Below are 21,710 nucleotides of genomic sequence, written 5' to 3'. Positions count from 1 at the left end.
AACCTTTCTATCGCTTTACTGGATAAAATAAACTTTTCTAATTTTAGTTGTCATTAGGGCTCTTTTAAAAGAATTCATTTAACTCAGTTTAAAAAGGAAACGTTTCCTGTCTCTTCTCACCGACTCTGCCACTTCATCTGATGAGTTCTTTGCAGCATTTCCAGAGTTGCAGGCTAAATGTGTCAAACCGTGGGCACAGATACACAATTCAGAAACAGAACTAAATAAAACAAAATAAAAAAAAAAAACATCAAGTGCGACTTCATCTTTCCTTCCCCTCGCAGATTATGTAACGTACTGTACATTCTGATTCATTTCTGTGGAGTTTCAAAAGAATCCTTTGTTTCTTCCAACTCAAAAAAGCCTGCTGCTTGTTTACAACATTAGACGGCTGTTAAGTACAATGAGCCGACTGTAATACATTACAAAGTTGTGCGCTTACAACAATTTGATTTCTCAATTAAAGTTAGCATGTGTAGCAGTGACGCAGCTTTTTTTGGCCCGTGCTGACTCCTCATGGAACCATCAACCAGGGTGTGAATCTCATGCCATGACATCTTCTGCACATTCTGTTCATCACTGCATCGATTCTTCTGGCGTCTTATCCTTGAATCATTTTTTAGAACACTCTAGACGAGAAGAGGCCATTCGGCCCAACAAAGCTCGCCAGTCCTATTCACTTATTTCTTCCCAAATAAACATCAGGTCGAGATTTGAAAGTCCCTAACGTCTTCCGGTCCACCACACTACTTGGTCGCTTATTCCAAGTGTCTATCGTTCTTTGTGTAAAGAAACACTTCCTAATGTTTATGCGGAATTTACTCTTAACAAGTTTCCAACTGTGTCCCCGTGTTCTTGATGAACTCATTTTAAAGTCACCGTCTCGATCCACTGGACTAATTCCCTTCATGATGTTAAACACTTCAGTCAGGTCTCCTCTTATTCTTCTTTTGCTTAAACTGTAAAGGCTCAGTTATTTTAATTTTTCCTCATCACTCATCCTGTGGTTAGTATATTATATTCTATCGACATCCGTGGCACAGCGACGGGCACTGAGCAGACTCCTGTCAATCATGGAGAATCAACTGCATCCACTGAACAGGATCATCTCCAGACAGAGGAGCAGCTTCAGTGACAGACTGAGGAGACCCCACACTATGCGACTCTTCAATTCCACCTGGGGGGGTAAACGTTAATATTATACAAAGTTATTGTCTGTTTTTACCTGCATTGTTAATGCTCTTTAATTTAATATTGTTCTTTATAAGTATGCTGCTGCTGAAGTATGGGAATTTCCCCCTGGAATTAATAAAGTATCTATCTATCTATCTATCTATCTATCTATCTATCTATCTATCTATCTATCTATCTATCTATCTATCTATCTATCTATCTATCTATCTATCTATCTATCTATCTATCTATCTATCTATCTATCTATCTATCTATCTATCTATCTATCTATCTATCTATCTATCTATTATATAGTGACTCACATCTATCTATCTATCTATCTATTCTATCAGCCTGGTCACTCTTCTCTGGACTTTTTCTTGTGCTGTTATGTCCTTTTTGTAACGTGGAGATCAAACTGCACCCAGTTCTCCAGATGAGGCCTCACCAGCGTGTTACAAAGCTTGAGCAGAACCTCCTGTGACTTGTACTCCACACATCAAGGCGCTATATAACCTAACATTCTGTTAGTATTCTTAATGGCTTCTGCACACTGTCTGAAGCCGATAGCTTAGAGTCCACTGTGACTCCTAAATCCTTCTCCTAAGGTGAACTCTCAATTTTCTGACCGCCTATTGTGTATTCAAACCTCACATTTTTACTTCTTATGTGTAACACTTTACATTTACTAACATTAAATTTCATCTGCCACAAATCTGCCCAGGCCTGCCTGCTGTCCAAGTCCTTCTGTGATGATATAATGGATTCCAAATTATCCAATCCAATCTTGGTATCATCAGCAAACCTAACCGCTTGTTACTTATACAGGCAGTCCCTGGGTTACGTACGAGATAGGGACTGTAGGTTTGTACTTAAGTTGAATTTGTGTGTAAGTCGGAACAAGTACATTATTTTAATAAATGCTATTGTTGACCGACTGTAACCAAGTGCTCTGCCAAAGAATGATGGAGTGTCACCTCTCTCTGACTTTTTTATTATTTCTACTTTATTTTCAATGGTGATGGTTTTTCTCTTCTTTACTGTATCTCCAGATTTGTGTTTCAGAGACATTGTTGAAGGGTGAAGACTAAAGGTTAAGATGAGCTCTTCTGCACAGCACTGTACACGCTATCACAGCAGGAAGGCACCCGTCGTCAACACGTCTCATGTACTGACAAGAGACAACTTCCTGCAACAGCTATTGAAAATGAATGGGGGTTCACCACCCACCCACCACACAGTCACCTCCACTACAGTATACTGCCTGCAGCGTCTGCCCACCGACAACGAACACAGTGCATTTAAAGGCGGGTAGTGAATCGCCTACCACCGCCCCATTCAACAGGCAGCCACCCGAGGCACACTACAATGCTACCCCCCGCCGCCTCATTCACCCTCAATGGCCTCCATTCAGAGCCACAACCGGGCCACCACTTGCAGCATCACCAGCTGCCCACCACACACGGCTGCCCCATTCGTTCTCGGTGGCCCTGGTGGGCTGCAGGTTTTCATTCTAACCCTTTTCTTAATTAGCGAGCAGTTTTCACTCCTAATTAACTCCTTTTCCCTTCATTTTTATAACCCTGTTTTTAAAGATTCTGTCCTCTGAATTGATATGTTTCTTTATTAAATGGCAGCCAAACAGAAATGCGATGTGAAACGAGCAAACAGGTGACGAGCTAAACTGGAACATCAAACTCCAGCCAGTTTCACTCCAACCAGTTTCTTAATGAGAAGCCAATTCTTGCTGTTAATTAAAGCCGTTATTGAATATCAGGACTTGTCGCTGCTCTCATTCTGCCACAGCAGACAATTGGTTTCCTGTTTTTTTTTATCTAAGACCACCGTCGAGATGTTTTGTTGACCTGATCAGACTGTCATGACCGAGACCTTCACCTTTCTTTATTTTCAGGTTAGCCAATCCTGTGGCGGCTTGTTTCGTGTCTCATTATTGTCTAGCTATTCATTAAGGAAAAAGACACATCGAAGGGGATCTGAGTCACGTCAATTAAAAACAAAGGCCAAACAAGTGAATCAGCGGAAAAAATGGCTCACTAATGAAAACTCGCAGCCAGTGCGGCCCACCGAGACCACAGTAGGACACCCCGGTGGTAAGCCGTTGGCAACGCAAAAGTCCAGAGTGAGATTGGTTGGTTGTATTAGGATTTGACACCAAAACAACGGGAAACTCCAGTTCTCTGTCCACATCTCAACGGGTGTGCTTGTCGGGTTAACTGCTGACCCTGAGCGAGTGTGGGTGCTCATGGGAGTGGGTCTTGCAATGGACTGGTGCCCAGTTCTGCGAGGAAAGGCTCAGGCCCACCACCCACCGTGATCCTAATCTAATAAAGTACGTTTCCAAATTCTAAGGCTAATCAAAGACGTGTCAGACATAATCAGCTTAATTATTCTCCATTACAACTTTGCGCAGTGAATGATAAAAATCATTTCAGCATTCAAAAAAGGTAAACAGGGGCCAGACATTCTCGTACCGTCTGTGGGCAGCTCTCATCCTGACTGCTCTCTATGTCCCCTCTCAGCTTTCCATGGTCCTCCGGTGACTTGACAGCGTTCAGCTTCTGCTCCGTTTCTCCAGCAGTTGTGCGTTTTATGACACCTAAATGGGAGAAATGAATAAATAGCCATTACTTACTGGAAAAGAGAGGCTTATGTGGAATTGTTTTAGTATTTCTCAGATTTGGAAAGTTTCCTTATGTAACCCCCTCCCCCCCAACCTTATATTGAATGTGCTGCTTTGGCATGCGGCTGTTCAAAGGCACGATGAAAAGAAAATAAATTAGCAAGGTACTGAATTTCAATGGCTGCTGATTACGGTCATTGTTATGTTTCGTTGAAGACTTTCGTTTCACAAATAAGAAAATGGTTAATCATCATTCCTTTACCTCTAAAGACATTTGAACAGGTAAACTCCAAATCATTCTAAAATACTCAATCATTCTAAAAAAAAAAAACTCCATACAAAGACCATCCATGGATTTTTTGACCCTGTGTCCTGTCTACCACAGTAACCACCATGGTGCCACCCTCACGGAAAACACCAATGTCATCCTCAAATGTGCTCGATGCACTTCAGTTGGGCCCGGGGGGTCAGCGGTGATCTCAGCAGCCCTGAGCAGGATGTCACCCCCAAAGTGGTCAATTTGAGACCACCAGCTAATCTGACCTGCACATCTTTGGAGAAGTGGGAGGAAAAACTTGTCCCGAACACCAATGGAGGTACAACATCCAGGCGCAGGACCTTCTTGACCCCATATACGGTGCCAGTTATTCGATAAATTGCGCATAAGACACAAAACTCTTTCTGTTCTTTCAATGTACTTGAACCCATTTTACCAGCAGATGGCACCTGGGAGCCCCAATCACATTTAAGCACAATACCCGTCATTTTGGTGGGTTCATGCAAATCTGAAACGCGCATTCCAAATGCCTACCCTAGAAAAAGCAGAAAAGGATTGGCTGAAAAGTAAAGAAATGGGGCATGTCGTTGGGCACAGTTTGATGTATTAGAGCAGTGGTTCTTAAACGTGTGTTTTCTTGTGACCCGTAACCATTGCGGAGCAGTGGACAATCATTGTGGGGTGACTGCCCCCTTTGGAGAATCGTCAATTGGGAGGGGAGTTTTCCCCTCTTGAAGATTCACCAACAAACTGCATGCAGGGCTTCATGGGAGTTGGAGTTTGGTGCAGCCCTGTTGGGATCCGCAGGCGCCGCCAGGGGGTGTTGCAGCAGGAGCTGCTGGGCCCCTATGGGCAGTGTTTTCATCACACCCGGCAGTGCAGGCGGAAATGGGCAATCAAGCACCTGGAGTACTTCCGGGTGCCTTACAAAAGGAGCCAGCAGCCACCTTCATATTTTTGTGGGAAACGGTGAAGGGCAAAAACATTTTTTGCTAATGGCTTTAAAAATGATGACACAAAAATGGCATCACAAAGGAAGGTGATGATGTAGAAAAGGGATGTAATTTCCATCCATCCATTTTCTAACCCGCTGAATCCGAATACAGGGTCACGGGGGTCTGCCAGAGCCAATCCCAGCCAACACAGGGCACAAGGCAGGAACCAATCCAAGGCAGGGTGCCAACCCACCGCAGGACACACACAAACACCAAGCACACACTAGGGCCAATTTAGAGTCGCCAATCCACCTAACCTGCATGTCTTTGGATTGTGGGAGGAAACCGGAGCGCCCGGAGGAAACCCACGCAGACACGGGAGAACATGCAAACTCCACGCAGGGAGGACCCGGGAAGCGAACCCGGGTCTCCTAACTGCGAGGCAGCAGTGCTACCACTGCGCCACTGGGATGTAATTTGGTTTTGAAATTCTTAATAAATACTTTTTGAACGTCCCTCATATACAGTATATAAAAAGCTAGGCTTTCATCAGGCTAAAGTACGTCACTTCAGCTGCAGCTCTGTCCCCATTGATGTTCAGGTCTAAATGACAGCCCGTTTCTTTATGGTGTCTCGGGTAGAAGGGGTGGAGCCTTCTCTGGGTGCTGTGGGCGGGGCTTGACATTTGCAAACCTTGCTGAAAACACGTTTCCTCATTATCATTGTGGGTCATTGAGGGTAGACTACTTGAATGTATCCATTTCAAATTATTAATTGATAAATTCGTGTGCAGCGGGTGGGGGGCTCTGGATCCTTACTGAATCCACTGCATATACAGATGTATAAGAACCACAGCCTCAGGCTATGCACATTCAACAAGACTTTGAGAAACAAGCAGAGCTTCATCATTTCAATATCATTGAAAATTCAAGACTGCTTCAGGATTGTCTCTGAAAGTCCACGTAAAAAAAAAAATATATATATATATATATATATATGCCAAAGAAACATTTGTCAACCTTGCCTTTCTAGGGACGCCGGCACACTACTTTTTTTAACTTCTTCTTTGTGACAATTTAATTAACACAGCCCTCTCTGGCAACAGCCAGAAAAGGAAAATTAGCATCAAGATCAGTGTAGTCTCGTCCTCTTATCCCCTCCTTATGAGGCAATCTGTTGATGGAATGTTTCTGTTCAATTTGTTATAATGACAGTGTTTAATCATGGAGTCTATTCCATGGTACACTGCAGAATTGAGGTCACACATGTGACCATTCAAGCATAGACCATAAAATCTATACCTGCAATCACTCTCTCTTATGAATCTCTTGTCACCGCACCTTTAATTAGCAGCACAATTATTTTAAAATGTTATGAGGATGAACATTTGTTTTCAGCTGTTTTTTTAAAGAAGAAGCAGATGGGATTAATGGGTAGCATACAGCGTCTGCCTCCTTGTCGCTGTCTCCTCTTGCAACGACACGGGTAACCTTTGATAAGATCAGAAAATGCGCCTGCACCAGTTTACAGCTTTGTCCCAATTTTGGAAATATCCACCTGTATGTCTCTGTATCTGTGTGTCCGTCCGGTTGCTATGTCTCTGTCATTCTGACATATGATGCATCACAGATATCTGTAGTAAAAGATTACACTGCATTCTTCATTCCAACAGATGGCAAATCACAAACATTAACACTGCTTTTACAAATCTTTTACCAAATGGAATGTAAGAGAGACATATGCATTACACTTTTCATTCCCACAGATGGTGCATCTGAAACATTAACCTTGCTTTTATGAATCCCTCACCAAACAGCATGTGACAGAGCCATATTCATTGCATTTTTCATTCCCACAAATGGCGAATCACAAACATTAACCTTGCTTTTATGAATCCCTAACCAAATGGTATGAAACGGAGCCATGTGCATTGCATTTTTCATTCCCACAGATGGTACATCACAAACATCACCTCGGAGTACTGCATCCTCCAACCATCCTTCTGCTGATACCAGCATAGGTGAGACATCCCCACCCACAATTACAGCAGCCCAGGTGAGCAGAGAGCTGAAAAGACTTTGTGCCAGCAAAGCAGCTGGTCCAGATGGTGTATCGCCACGACTGCTGAAGGCCTGTGCGTTGGAACTGGGGAGTCCTCTACAGCGCATCTTCAACCTGAGCCTGGAACAGGGGAGAGTCCCAAGGCTTTGGAAAACATCTTGTATCACTCCTGTCCCAAAGGTGTCACGTCCTAGTGAGCTGAATGACTTCCGGCCTGTTGCTCTGATGTCACATGTGATGAAGACCATGGAGCGGCTGCTGCTTCACCACCTGAGGCCACAGGTCCGCCATGCCCTCGACCCTCTGCAGTTCACATACCAGGAGAAGGTGGGAGCGGAGGATGCCATCATCTATATGCTACACCGATCCCTCTCCCACCTGGACAGAGGCAGTGGTGCTGTAAGAATTACTGTATGTTTTTGGACTTCTCTAGCGCCTTCAACACCATCCAACCTCTGCTCCTTAGAGACAAGTTGACTGAGATGGGAGTAGATTAATACCTGATGTCATGGATCGTGGACTATCTTACAGACAGACCTCAATATGTGACTACAGACCTCAATATGTGCGTCTTGGGAACTGCAGGTCTGACATTGTGTTCAGCAATACAGGGGCGCCGCAGGGGACTGGACTTTCTCCGGTCCTGTTCAATCTATATACATCAGACTTACAATATGACTCGGAGTCCTGCCATGTGCAAAAGTTCACTGATGACACTGCTATTGTGGGCTGCATCAGGAGTGGGCAGGAGGAGGAGTACAGAAAGTTAATCAAAGACTTTGTTAAATGGTGCGACTCAAATCTACTTACACCTTAACTCCAGCAAGATCAAGGAGCTGGTGGTGGATTTTAGGAGGCCCAGGCCCCTTATGGACCCTGTGATCATCAGAGGTGACTGTGCAGAGGGTACAGACCTTTAAATATCTGGGAGTGCAGCTGGATGACAAATTGGACTGGACTGCCAATACTGATGCTCTGTGTAAGAAAGGTCAGAGCAGACTATACTTTCTGAGAAGGTTGGCATCCTTCAACATCTGCAGTAACATGCTGTAGATGTTCTACCAGACGGTTGTGGCGAGTGCCCTCTTCTACGCGGTGGTGTGCTGGGGTGGCAGCATAAAGATGAAAGACGCCTCACGCCTGGACAAACTTGTTAAGAAGGCAGGCTCTATTGTAGGATTAAAGTTGGACAGTTTAACATCTGTGGCAGAGCGACGGGCACTAAGCAAACTCCTGTCAATCATGAAGAATCTACTGCATCCACCTAACAGTGTCATCTCCAAACAGAGGAGTAGCTCCACTGACAGACTGAGGAGATCGTTCCTCCCCCACACTATGCGACTCTTCAATTCCACCCAGGGGAGTAAATGCTAATATTAATTTTATTTTAATTTTTCTCATTTCTTTTACTATTTAATTTAATATTGTTTCTTTGTATCAGTATACTGCTGCTGGATTATGTGAATTTCCCCTTGGGATTAATAAAGTATCTATCTATCTATCTATCTATCTATCTATCTATCTATCTATCTATCTATCTATCTATCTATCTATCTATCTATCTATCTATCTGCTTTTATGAATCCCTTACCAAATAGCATGTAACACAGCCACATTCATTGCATTTTTCATTCCAAATGATGGTACATCACAAACATTACTCCACAATTACATTTATTTGTTTAGCAGGTGATTTGATCCAAAGCGACTTACAAAAGAGGTCACTGGAAATGACTAACATCAGTCTGGGGACTGTTTCATAGACTCCTCCAGAGCTCTGCTCCATTGAGGAGGTTGACTCTTTAAATGATATGCCACTGATAACCCCCGGCTACACTACGGTTAAGGTTAGGGTTGGGGTTTTCGGACTCAAGTCAAGTAAGCCATAATGACAAATCTGCAGTCTAATTGGCTGTCCAGCGGAGCTACTGAATCATGGAGCGGTGGAGGTCTGCTGCTGGATCCATCTTGACTGTTTGGGAGTAAGTGTTATAGGACAAGGGTACAACATAAAGTTCAACAAGTGAAGAGCTCAAAACAAAATAAAAGTGTGTTACAATTCTTAGATTTACAAAATGCAACAGCTATTCAGAAATTCACCAAACAGAAGATAATTCAAACGTGTGTTGAAAACATTGAGGGTGTCAGAGTTTTAAGGTGGGCAGCTTGATCCACCAGCCAGGAGCTACACATGAAAAGAACCTGGACTGAGATTTGATGCCATGCAGAGATGGCATCACCAGACTGCCATTCATCAACAGATCTGCAAGGTCGGGAAGAAGCAGAGGACCTCACACGTGTCTCCATATTTATGGATGCAGACTCGCTTGACTACTCTGTAGGCAAGCATCAAAGATTTGAACTTAATATGTGACACTACAGGAAGTGGTCTGAGAAGAGGAGTGCCATGTGCCCACCTCAGCTGGTAGATTACTAGACATAGAGCTGCATTTTGAATCATCTGTAGTCCAGATGTGACAAGACCATGGCCAGGACCAGGAGTTGTGCTTCGTATTCTCTCAGACACGGTCTGTTCTTGAAGATATTGTACAGCATGAATCTGCAAGACTGAGAGACTGCAGCAACGTGGTCCTTGAAGGACAGCTGGTCATCAATCACCACCCCAAGGCTGTGTACCGACTTGTCAAGTGTGAATGATAATAAACTGAGCACAATGGAGATGGAGTGCTGAATAGAAAGACACGCTGGGACAAGAAGAAGGTCCTTCTTTGCCAGGCTGAGCTGAAGATGGTGGCCCTTAATCTGGGTTGTAATATCAGTGAGATATGCAGAGATGGTAGCGGATAGCGTGCGGTCCACTGGAGGGAACAACAAGTACAGCTGTGTATCATCAGCATGGCACTGATAAAAAAAAAAACCAAGGGATGATCGGGGCTAGTGAGGAGGAGTGTGGAGAGAAGAGGACGGGGTCCAGCTCCGATGCTTGGGGCGCCCCCTGTGATCACCTGGTGCACCTTTGACATCACTCCATGCCAGAACACATGGTAGGATCTGCCCAAGATGTAGGACTCCAACTACCTGAGGACAATCCCAGCGAGGTCAAAGAGGGTGGCATGGAGGTCCGGGTGGTAGGCAGAGGATGAGCACAGATGGCATGCTGGTAACTCCTAACAGCCATCAATCAGTAAAAAGCTATTCACTGCTTACACAAGCGCGAATGAAGAAAAAGAAATGGGAGGCAATAAGCAGAATTAATTGTGATAAAGAATAATAAGATACTTTAATGAACAAATTAGGACAAATAAGGATAATAACACACACACTGGAGTGCCAAGAAATTGAACAAAATGAAGAATTCCATCTGTTGGGATGACAAATTCAATGGCATGTGTTTCTGTTATATGCCAAACGTTAACGTTGGCAGTGCACCATCTACTGGAATGAATTTTGTAATACGTGCATTTGTCATTCCACTGATGGCGCAACAAACACAAAATGCATTACTACAAATGTTTGTGGTGTGCCATCTGTTGGAATGACAAAGGCAATGCACATGTCTCTGTTATATGCCACTTGGTATGGGATTTGCAAAAGCAGTGTTAAGGGTCACAGACATGCATTACTGCACGCCAGATCTACCAACGTATTCACCTGAGTGCAAAAACAAAATTGAAGAAAAGCTTTATAAAGAATGGCAAATAATATTTAAAAGAGTCCTGCATTATTATTTTCCATCACTACCTCCCCGAGCAGGGAGTGGGTAACTTGCACACCACCTGCCTTCCTTATACATGGTAGCCGTTTCTCAGGCTCCTTCTCCAGAATTGAACCCTGATTTTCCAACTGAGTATTAATTGCCATTCTCCATAAAGATTTTTTCTTCAATATTTTTTGCACTCAGGGGTGCATGTTGGTAGATCTGACATGCTGTAATGTATGTCTGTGACCCTTAACACTGCTTTTGAAAATCCCATACCAAATGGCATATAACAGAGACATATGCACTGCATTTGTCATTCCAACAGATGGCACAGCACAAACATTTGTAGTAAGCAAATATTTGTAATGCGCCATCTGTTGGAATGTCAAATACACATATTATAAATTTCTTTCCACTAGATGGTGGAACTGCAAACGTTAACATTGATGTCTAGGACGGGTAGCACCGCTAATTCAGCTAATTCTTTAGCGGTTTTGGAAATATTCAGCTTCACTTTGCAAAGCAAAGCAATGGGATAACCAAATTCTACTTGAATACACAGAGTGTACAGTGGAACGTGATCATTTTTCCCATTCTTTATAAAGCGAAATGACAATTGCACAGTACACTTGTCCCTTCTCATTTGGCCCAGCTCAGGGGTCCTCACATGTCTCAACTTTTTAGAAAAAAAAAAAAAAAATAGACAAAGTGGTGAGACGAAAGGTGAGCAAAATTCTGCTCATGCACAGCCAGAAGTGCCAGGCTGGCAGTAAAGCGTACACACACTTTGTGGTAAATTAATCTGCAGCTTTCAGCGTGCTGTACAATTAAAGGGGGATTTTCTGCTCTGGAATGTCTGAAGCCCTATTATTTTAGCATCTTGTTATCCTGCCCAAGCTGCCGGCGCACTGTTGAATTTATGCATTTATTGTCTTTTTATGTGCTAGTATACAGTAGGCATTGCAGTGGTAAGCGCTGCTACTTCACGGTTCCAGAATGTATTTTCAAATCTCCACCATTTTGTCTTTAGCTTCTCCACATTTTCTCCAATGTGCTTTTTTAAAGCTGACTGGTGACTCCTGGTGTGCTCCATGACAGACTGGCACCTCATCTTAGGTTGGTACCAGAAGTTTAGTGGATAAATGGCTATTGTAATTCAGAGTCGTTCAGTAAAATAGCAGCTATTGCATGCACAGTCTCCATTGGTGCCACTTCAACCTTTTCTCATGTAACTTCCATCATCACATAGTAGATGACAGAAGGACTAGAACCACCACAGATTTTCTCAGTACTAAACCACCAGGCTATGCCAAGTGGCGCCTGAAATCTTTTCTGAAATCAACTCTGCATCCTAACAATGCTGCTCCATTTCCCCATCCCCAAATATACCCTAAAACAACTTAAGTGAACATCAAGTCATTTTTCAAACCTGCTAATCCCACGCATCCAGCAGCCACACCACCTTCACTTCAGAAGAGGTCATCCATCTGAAGAAAAGCCTGACCAGTACTTGGATGGGAGACCATCTAGGAAAAATGTGGGTTGCTGCTGGAAGAGGTGCTGGTGAAGCCAGCAGGGGGCGCCTACCCCGTAGTGATTGGAACAAAGAGTGAACACACACACACATGCAGGCCAATTTAGCAATGTCACCCATCTATTCGTCTTCATAATCCACTTATTAAGGGTAGGGTTGCAAGGAAGCTGGACTCTAATCCAGCAAGCATTAGGCACAAGGCAGGAACAACCCCTGAATGAGGTGCCAGCCCATCACATGGTGAACACACACATATGTAGGACAACATAGCATCGCCATCCATCTATTCAGCATCATAACCCACTTGCACAGGGCAGGGTAGTAGGGAAGCTGGAGTCTACCTCAGCAAGCATCGGGCACAAGGCAGGGACAAACCCAGAATGGGGCACAAGCACACACACACACACGCAGGCCAATTTAGCAATGTCACCCATCCATTCGTCTTCATAATCCACTTATTAAGGGTAGGGTTGCAAGGAAGCTGGACTCTAATCCAGCAAGCATTGGGCACAAGGCAGGAATAACCCCTGAATGAGGTGCCAGCCCAACTCAGGGTGAACACACACACATGCAGGCAAATTTAGTATCACCATCCATACATCCATCTATCGTCTTAACCCACATATCGAGGGCAGGCTTGTGGCAAAGCTGAAGTCTACCCCAGCAAGCATTGCAACACAAGGCAGGAATAACCCCTGAATGGGTTGCAAGCACATGACACGGTGAACACACACATATGTTGGACAATTTAGCATTACCATCCATCTATTCCGCTTCTTAACCCGCTTGTGCAGGGCACAGTTGCAGAGATGCTGGAATCTAATCCAGAAAACATTGGGCACATGGCAGGAACACCCCCTGAATGCAGTGCCAGCCCATCCTAGGGTGAAGACACATATGCAGGCCAATTTAGCATCACCATTAATCAATCCTTCTATCCATCTTTTTAATCCACTTATCCAGGGACAGGGTCACTGGGCACACGGCGGTAACAACCCCTGAACGGGGCTCCAGCCCATCACATGGTGAACACACACACATGCAGGCCAATTTAGCAATGTCACCCATCCATTCATCTTCATAATCCACTTATTAAGGGTAGGGTTGCAAAGAAGCTGGACTCTAATCCAGCAAACATCGGGCACAAGGCAGGGACAGCCCCTGAATGAGGTGCCAGCCCATCACATGGTGAACACACACATACGTAGGACAACTTAGCATCGCCATCCATCTATTCAGCATCATAACCCACTTGCACAGGGCAGGGTAGTAGGGAAGCTGGAGTCTACCTCAGCAAGCATCGGGCACAAGGCAGGGACAAACCCTGAATGGGGCACAAGCACACACACACACACACACATGCAGTCCAATTTAGCTTAGCCATCCATCTTCCTAAACCATTTATTCAGGATCGGGTCACAGGAGAGATAAAGTTTACTTCTATCAATCATTGGGCACAAGGCAAGAATAACCCGTGAATAGGGTGCCAGCCTATCATAGGGTGAACACACACATATACATGTAGGACAATTCAGCTCTGCCAACCATCCATCCATCTTCCTAACCCACTTATCCAGGGCAGAGTCACAGGAAAGCTGGAGTCCATTCCAGCAAGCATTGGGCACAAGACCAAGCCCTGAATGGGGTACCAGTCAATTGCATGGTGAACACCCACACACATCATGGACTAATTTAGCATCACCAGTCCACCTAAACTGCATATCTTCAGATTGTGGGAGAAAACCCACAAGAACACAGAGAGAACATGCAAACAGCATGCAGGGAAAACTCCCAGTACTTGAGCTGCAGTCTCCAACACCACCACCACCATGCCAGTGTGCCACCCCAGCTCCTTGGCAGATTGAGCTGGCATCACCTTTGCCTATACACACAGTACATTCAGCTCTCTGTTTTATTTTATTTTAACGTGTCATATCACAATTCAGCATTCCAAACTTCACACTCAGCTGCTAAAGCAGTTATTAAATACTTTGAAAAATTGAGTCAAGCAGCTGATTCACAAAAAGAAGAAATTCTTTAAGCATTTCAGTGCCATGTCTCTTAACCGAGAACCACTTCAATTTTGGTTTTGGTCATACTTTAGCTTTCACCGCTTTTATTGAGCGCTTTGCTTTATATCTTATTTCTTCTAAACATTCCAGATGGCTCTAGTTAGGAACATAAGAAAGAAAGCAAAAAAATACTGCTGATAATTTACCTGAGGAGGCTGGCAAAGGAAGTTGGCTTCGAAACACCCGCTGGGTTTTGGCAGCCATTACTGAATCCGAGAGAGAATGGCAAATGACAGTTTTCTCTTCTTGGATGGCTTCAGAGGTAGAAGGCACTTCTCGTTCCAGAGTGTTGGCTTTCACCACCATCTCCTGGCTTGGGATTTCTCTCAGTGATGGGGAAAGGTGAACGACCTTTTCGGGGTCAGATTCAGACTTGGGGATGTGTCGTCCGGTTGCTTTGTTGGCAGAGTCCGGGAGGGGAAAGGTGCCTATCCCGCTGTCCAGGGTTCTCATTTGGCAGTTTGAACCTAAGGTACAGGAAAAGTAGATGATGGGGAATGGAACACAAGGAATTAGTGGATTTACAGGCAGCGGAAGGGATTATGGGTAAAAAGGGCATCTTGGAAGGGTTTAAAAATAGAAAAGAAGAGAGAGTTATTCTGGAGGACACATAAAACAAGGTGAAAAACAAAATTGCTCTTACAATGCTGTCTGAGTCTAATAAAAGCCCGCTGCATTGAAGGCTTGCATTAGTGACCTATAAACTGTAATTCTTTTCAATCTGACAGGTAAACCGTGACACCTCCAGTGCTCGGCAGTACATTAGGAATCTCAAAACACTTAAATATGCTTCATTTCAGGATAATAAAAACACCAAAACATGATGTGAGAATACATGTGGGATCTGAAGAATTCGGGAACAATTACACACCGTGGAACAAATTAGCATTTCCTGTACCGCTTCTGGAGGGCGGCACGGTGGCGCAGTGGGTAGCGCTGCTGCCTCGCAGTTAGGAGACCCGGGTTCGCTTCCCGCGTGGAGTTTGCATGTTCTCCCCGTGTCTGCATGGGTTTCCTCCCACAGTCCAAAGACATGCAGGTTAGGTGGATTGGCGATTCTAAATTGGCCCTAGTGTGTGCTTGGTGTGTGGGTGTGTTTGTGTGTGTCCTGCGGTGGGTTGGCACCCTGCCCAGGATTGGTTCCTGCCTTGTGTTAGCTGGGATTGGCTCCAGCAGACCCCCGTGACCCTGTGTTCGGATTCAGCGGGTTGGAAAATGGATGGATGGATGGATGTAACGCTTCCCTTCAATAAAATCCAGGCACAGTCTGAGAAGTCTGCTCACAGTTCTGCCGCCTTAGGTGACCGTGCTCACTTGTCTTCATGTGATGAACTCAAAACTGCGCTTTTGAAATCGGAGTCTATCCACCTTAATGAAAGGAAATGTGTCCGTGTGACGGTGTACCTGTGTGCTCGTCATTCCAATAGAGGGCACATCACAAACATGAACACTGCTCTTACAAATCCCAAACCAAACAAGAGGCATATGGATTGTATTTCTCATTCCAACAGATGGCACATGACAAAACTTAACGCTGCTTATGCAAATCCTATACTAAATGGCATAAAATAGAGAAATGTGCACTACATATCATTCTAGCAGATGGGATATCACAAACATTAGCCGTTCTCTTACAAATCCCAAACCAAACAAGAGGCATATGCATTGCATTTGTCATTCCAACAGATGGCATATGACAAAACTGCTCTCACATTTTATCAAATGGCATATGGCAGAGACATATGCATTGCATTTGTTACTCCAACAGAAGCTGCATCAGAAACATTAACACTGCATTTAAAAATCCCATACCAAATAGCATACAACAGATGCATATGCATTGCATTTGTCATTCCAACAGATGGCACATGGCAAAACATAACACTGCTTTGACAAATCCTGTACTAAATGGCATAAAATAGAGACATATGCATTGCATGACATTCCAACAGATGGTACATCACAAACATTAACACTTCTCTTACAAATCCGAAACCAAACAAAAGGCATATGCATTATATGTATCATTCCAACAGATGGCACATGACAAAACTTAACGCTGCTTATGTAAATTCTATACCAAGTGGCATAAAACAGAGACATGTACATTCTATGTCATTCCAACAGATGGCCCATCACAAACATTAACACTGCTCTTACAAATCCGAAACCAAACAAAAGGCATATGCATTATATTTATCATTCCAACAGATGGCACATGACAAACTTAACGCTGCTTATGTAAATCCTATACCAAGCGGCATAAAACAGAGACATGTACATTCTATGTCATTCCAACAGATGGCACATCACAAACATTAACACTGCTCTTACAAATCCGAAACCAAACAAGAGGCATATGGATTGTATTTCTCATTCCAACCGATGGCACATGACAAAACTTAACGCTGCGTATGCAAATCCTATGCTAAATGGCATAAAATAGAGAAATGTGCACTACATATCATTCTAACAGATGGGATATCACAAACATTAGCCGTTCTCTTACAAATCCCAAACCAAACAAGAGGCATATGCATTGCATGTGTCATTTCAACAGATGGCATGTGACAAAACTGCTTTCACACTTTATCAAATGGCATAGAGCAGAGACATATGCATTGCATTTGTTACTTCAACAGATGCTGCATCAGAAACATTAACACTGCTTTTAAAAATCCTATACCAGATAGTATATAACAGATGCCTATGCATTGCATTTGTCACTCCAATAGATGGTATATGACAAAACCCAACACTGCGTTTACAAATCCTATACTAGAAGGCATAAAATAAAGACATAAGCATTGCATTTGTCATTTTAACAAATGGCACATCACAATCCTTAACACTGCTATTACAAATCCCATACCCAATAGAATATAACACAGGCATATACATTGCATGTGTCATTTCAATAGATGGCACATCACAAACCCTATCACTGCATTCACAAACCTCATAGCAAATGGCATATAACAGAGACATATGCATTGCATTTTTCATTCCAACAGATGGTACATCACAAATATTCTAAGTAATGCATTTTATTGTTACAAATGTTTGTGATACGCCATCTGTTGGAATGGCATATGATATGCATTATATTACTACACGCATTACAAAATGCAGAAAATGTTAATGCCGAGGTTCCATATTTTCAAGAATTCTACTGTACTTGCATTTTACCTGAGAACGTATCAGTACTAATAAATAAACTGAATTGAATCAAATTGGATTGGATTGGTGAACTGGGCCAGGGTTATTTCCAACTTGTGCTGTCCTACTATAACTGTCTGCAGCCCCCACAACCGTTAACAGGAGTAAGTAGTTAAGAGGATGTCAGGCTATGTATTTATACTGATGACAATCACTTGGATTTGTGTTCTTCTGCTATGGCACGGCTTTTTTTTGAAAGACGGGAGAAAAAAAAATAGTTGGCCAAGTATGTCAAGAAAAGGCAATACAAAATACAATAAAATAAAAATAAAAAGTGCTTACTAATCAGGCGATCTCAGGAGCATTACAGTGTGTGACTCACGCTTCCCTATCAACGACTACATTTCAAGTGTAATAAAAAGTGACACGGCCCAGAGCTCAGCGCATCAAATGATATCTGTACACACTGTATCCCCGTTTCTGTAACACGCACGTCTATTTAAAGTACGCGATGTGAGCTCTTCTTCTACGTCCATTACATGCCACTCAAACGCCACAGTCCTACAGCTCGCATTGCAAATTTACGACAGCCGTCACTTTCTACTTGAAGAACTTCTGCTCATCTGAAAACGGAATGAGAACTAAATTTAGATCGTGTTACAACCACGAAGAAAGCAGGATTCTCATTTTGTACTTTTTATTCTTTTCCTCTTTTTATGTAATCATTTAAGAGAAGAAAACACATGCAATAACACACAACCCACTCACTGCTATTTTTCAGCCAACATGCGATCCCTGGCATTTCTGATGTATTATTTTGGATGTGTTTTCATTAATGACATACATTTTGTGAATATTGTTCAGTGTATTTTGTGTCATTTTCTTATGTGCCTCGTAATTTGTGGGTGGTACCAAAAGAGGCGGGGCTGAGAGTGCAAAGTCTTCCTGAAGTTTTTTCCTTGTTTTTATTGTCATTGCTGAAATTATCTGGTGCTAAAACCATGAGAAGGTGAGTCCCAAAGATGACTGATATGAAATCTTGTTCCTTACTGAGTGCTATAAATCCACTTTGGACTCTCCTACCAAGCTTTTGCTGCTATGCAACTTAGCCTCTACTGATTGGTTCTCAGTGTTTGGTGTGACAGAGGCCAGGTTTCCTATTGGCTGAGGCCATAAACTCATTATCCATAGTCTTAGATATATGGCTAGACCTTAACCGTCTTTCTAGTGTCATTACTGAAAGTATCTGATGCTAAACCATGAGGAGATGTGACCCAAAAGTGATTGATAAGAAGTCGTGTTGCCTGTTGAGAGCTATAAATTAAAATACATATTGACAGTTATCAGGGTGCTTTAATCTAATACTATACTGTATGAATCCATCTTTAACATTTATTAATCGCACCTGTCCATTGATTATATGAACCATCTTTGTCCGGTATGAGGTCATTGGAAGCTGCAGTCTACTGTGGGAACAATGGGCTTAAAACTAAAAGTACAGGAGCAGGGCTGACAACAAACCTATACAGCTAAACATCTGATTAAATGTCACCATTTCATGTTTCAAAAATGCCCTTTTTAGCAAGTTACAAAAGTGCCTGACTCATGTTGCAAATGTTCCCTATGCTGAGTTACAAAGTTTCCTATTAAAGTTACAAATGTGCCCTTGTAAGGTTACAGAAAGGCTCTAACATCTATCTCTCGATCTATGAAGTGTCTTCAAGATCTACTTAGCTATCAATTATATAGTACCTTTCATATCTATTTATCAATCTATTTATGAATTATTCAGTGCCTTTCCTATCTATCTATCTATCTATCTATCTATCTATCTATCTATCTATCTATTATATAGTGCCTTTCACATCTATCTATCTATCTATCTATCTATCTATTATATAGTGCCTTTCACATCTATCTCTATCTATCTATTATATAGTGCCTTTCACATCTATCTATCTATCTATTATATAGTGCCTTCACATCTATCTATTATATAGTGCCTTTCACATCTATCTATCTATCTATCTATCTATCTATCATATAGTGTCTTTCACATCTATCTATCTATCTATCTATTATATAGTGCCTTTCACACCTATCTATCTATCTATCTATCTATCTATCTATCTAACCCTCCCCTTTCAGCTGTGCTAGGAAGCTCTGGCAGTGATGCAAGTTAGCCTCTGCTGATTGGTTCCCAGGCCATGGAGGTTTCCTATTAGCTGAGTGCCTTAATTCTTTATCCATAGTCTTAGACGTATGGCTGGACCTTCAACTCCTTCCATTGCTCCAGTTTCTCTTGTCATTGCTGAAATGATCTGATGCCATACCAGGTAGAGTACCAGGTTCCAGAGATGACTGCTATGAAGTCGTGCTCCCTGTTGAGTGCTATCAATCTTTGTGGAGCTCTCACTCTATCCCTATGCATGTGTATATTTTCGTACAGATGATCCCTGTTTTGCTTCCATTTGCCCAAAAGTGGGCAGGTTAGGTGAACTGCCAACCCTCAGTTGGCCCCCAAGAGAGCATGAAGACGTGTGAAAGAGAGTTGGCCTGGCCGTGGACTGGCATGTCATTCCCAGCATGCACCTAATGCTAGAAGGTTAGCCTCCTGCCCCCTGAACCGCATTATTTGAGTTTGACATCATTATGTTGAGCGACTTAACCCTTTTTATTTTGGTGTACTAGTAATCATTCATTGTAAAAATACACATTTGACAAAGAGGACAGAAAGTGCATTTTTCTCATTTGAAGTATGGCACTTATCTTCCATCAGTAGCTGCTGAGCTAGTTTAAGAAATATAATATTTGGAAAAAGAAGCTGTCTGATAATAACCAACTGATGGCGGCCAATTGTAAGTCACAAGTACTGCGCTTCTCTACCTTGGCAGGCTGATGCCCGTGGGTCACCGTCTCTGCGACTCTCAAATGCATTTTGATTTATGACCCAATTTCTGCCCAAATAAAACTATTCATCAGCAGAAGGCTGGAAATGAGTTGCATTTTTGTTTTTGGGCTTTTATTTTCCAGATCAAAGACCTCCAAATTCCTCTCATTCACATATACAGTGGATTTTGGAGTGGGGCCTTCACATTCTGCCCATTTTGCCGAGTTGCCAATTTAATTAATTTGCCATTTTTGCCCATCAGTCTACACTCCATCATCCATAATGACGACGTGAGAACACGTCTTCAGAAAGGTTTCTAAATTTATTACAAATCAAAAAACTGAAAGCTCTCATTCCTAGAAGTGTTCAGACCCTCAATTTAGCACTTTGGAGAAGCCCCTTTGGCAACAAATTCAGCATTTTGAGTCTCTACAAGCTTTGCATTCTTCTCTTCTATGTGGTTGGACTGAGTCACTCCAAGGACCCTCAGAGGCTTGTCCTAAAGTCCACCTAGAGTTGTCTTAGCCATGTGCTTCATGTCATCATCATGATGATAGGTGAAGTGACACGCCAGTCTGAGGTCACATGTACTCTAGTGTCACTTCAGCCTTTGGCTAGGCCACTCAAGGACCCTTACAGACTTGTCCTAAAGCCCCTCCAGGTTTGTCTTAGCTGCATTCTTCAAGTCTTTATGGGTTATTGAGTGTATACTCAATACTAGCTGTGCTACCTTTCTAAGACAGGTTGAAATCTAAGTAGTCAACATAGACATCAGCATTAACATTTGCAGTGCACCACCTGTTGGAATGTATTTTGTAATGCATGTAGTGCTAAAATGTCTTGAATTTGTCATTCCAACAGATGGCACATCACAAACGTGTAGTAATAAAATTAATTTCTAGTTTCATTCCAACAGATGGCGCATCACAAACATCTGTACTAATAAAATGCATTGTGCATGACAGTCCAAAACACTGAGCATTAAAAACATTTCTAGTAAATAAATGCCTTGAATTTTTAATTCCAACAGATGGTGCATCGTAAAAATTAGCACTGCCTTTACAAATCCCATACCAAATGGCATTTGACAGAGACAGAGCGCTGGACGGACACAAAGACACTTGTCCATTAAGGTGGGCAATTAAATGTACAACTCAATAAATTATGCAAAATTCTTTATGAATCCCCCATATATACAGAACATCAAAAGCACAATGGATAATTTAGCATATTACTTTTGAATTGGTTAGTGATTTAAAGCAGAAAATATACCTAAATTAAAAAAAAAATCAGGTAATTATTCATTT

The 21,710-nt window shown here is 42.6% G+C and overlaps 1 protein-coding gene across 9 annotated transcripts in view; it reads right to left on the bottom strand.

The window, feature by feature from the left end:
• LOC120530784 (nck-associated protein 5-like) overlaps positions 1–21,710 on the bottom strand; it is a 746,735-nt gene that overhangs the window by 91,676 nt on the left and 633,349 nt on the right. For 8 of the 9 annotated variants that reach the window (XM_039755382.1, XM_039755381.1, XM_039755383.1 and 5 more), the window contains 2 exons: positions 14,501–14,821; positions 3,666–3,790 (listed from right to left, as the gene is read on the bottom strand). In XM_039755382.1, the coding sequence (XP_039611316.1) occupies positions 3,666–3,790; positions 14,501–14,821 (446 nt within the window). The other variant, XM_039755389.1, reaches the window with a different exon arrangement.

Source organism: Polypterus senegalus, chromosome 6, assembly GCF_016835505.1.
Source record: "Polypterus senegalus isolate Bchr_013 chromosome 6, ASM1683550v1, whole genome shotgun sequence".
NCBI classification, from domain to species: domain Eukaryota; kingdom Metazoa; phylum Chordata; class Cladistia; order Polypteriformes; family Polypteridae; genus Polypterus; species Polypterus senegalus.
Note: the sequence above shows the minus strand (reverse complement) of the source record. Positions and strands in the feature narration are given on the sequence as shown.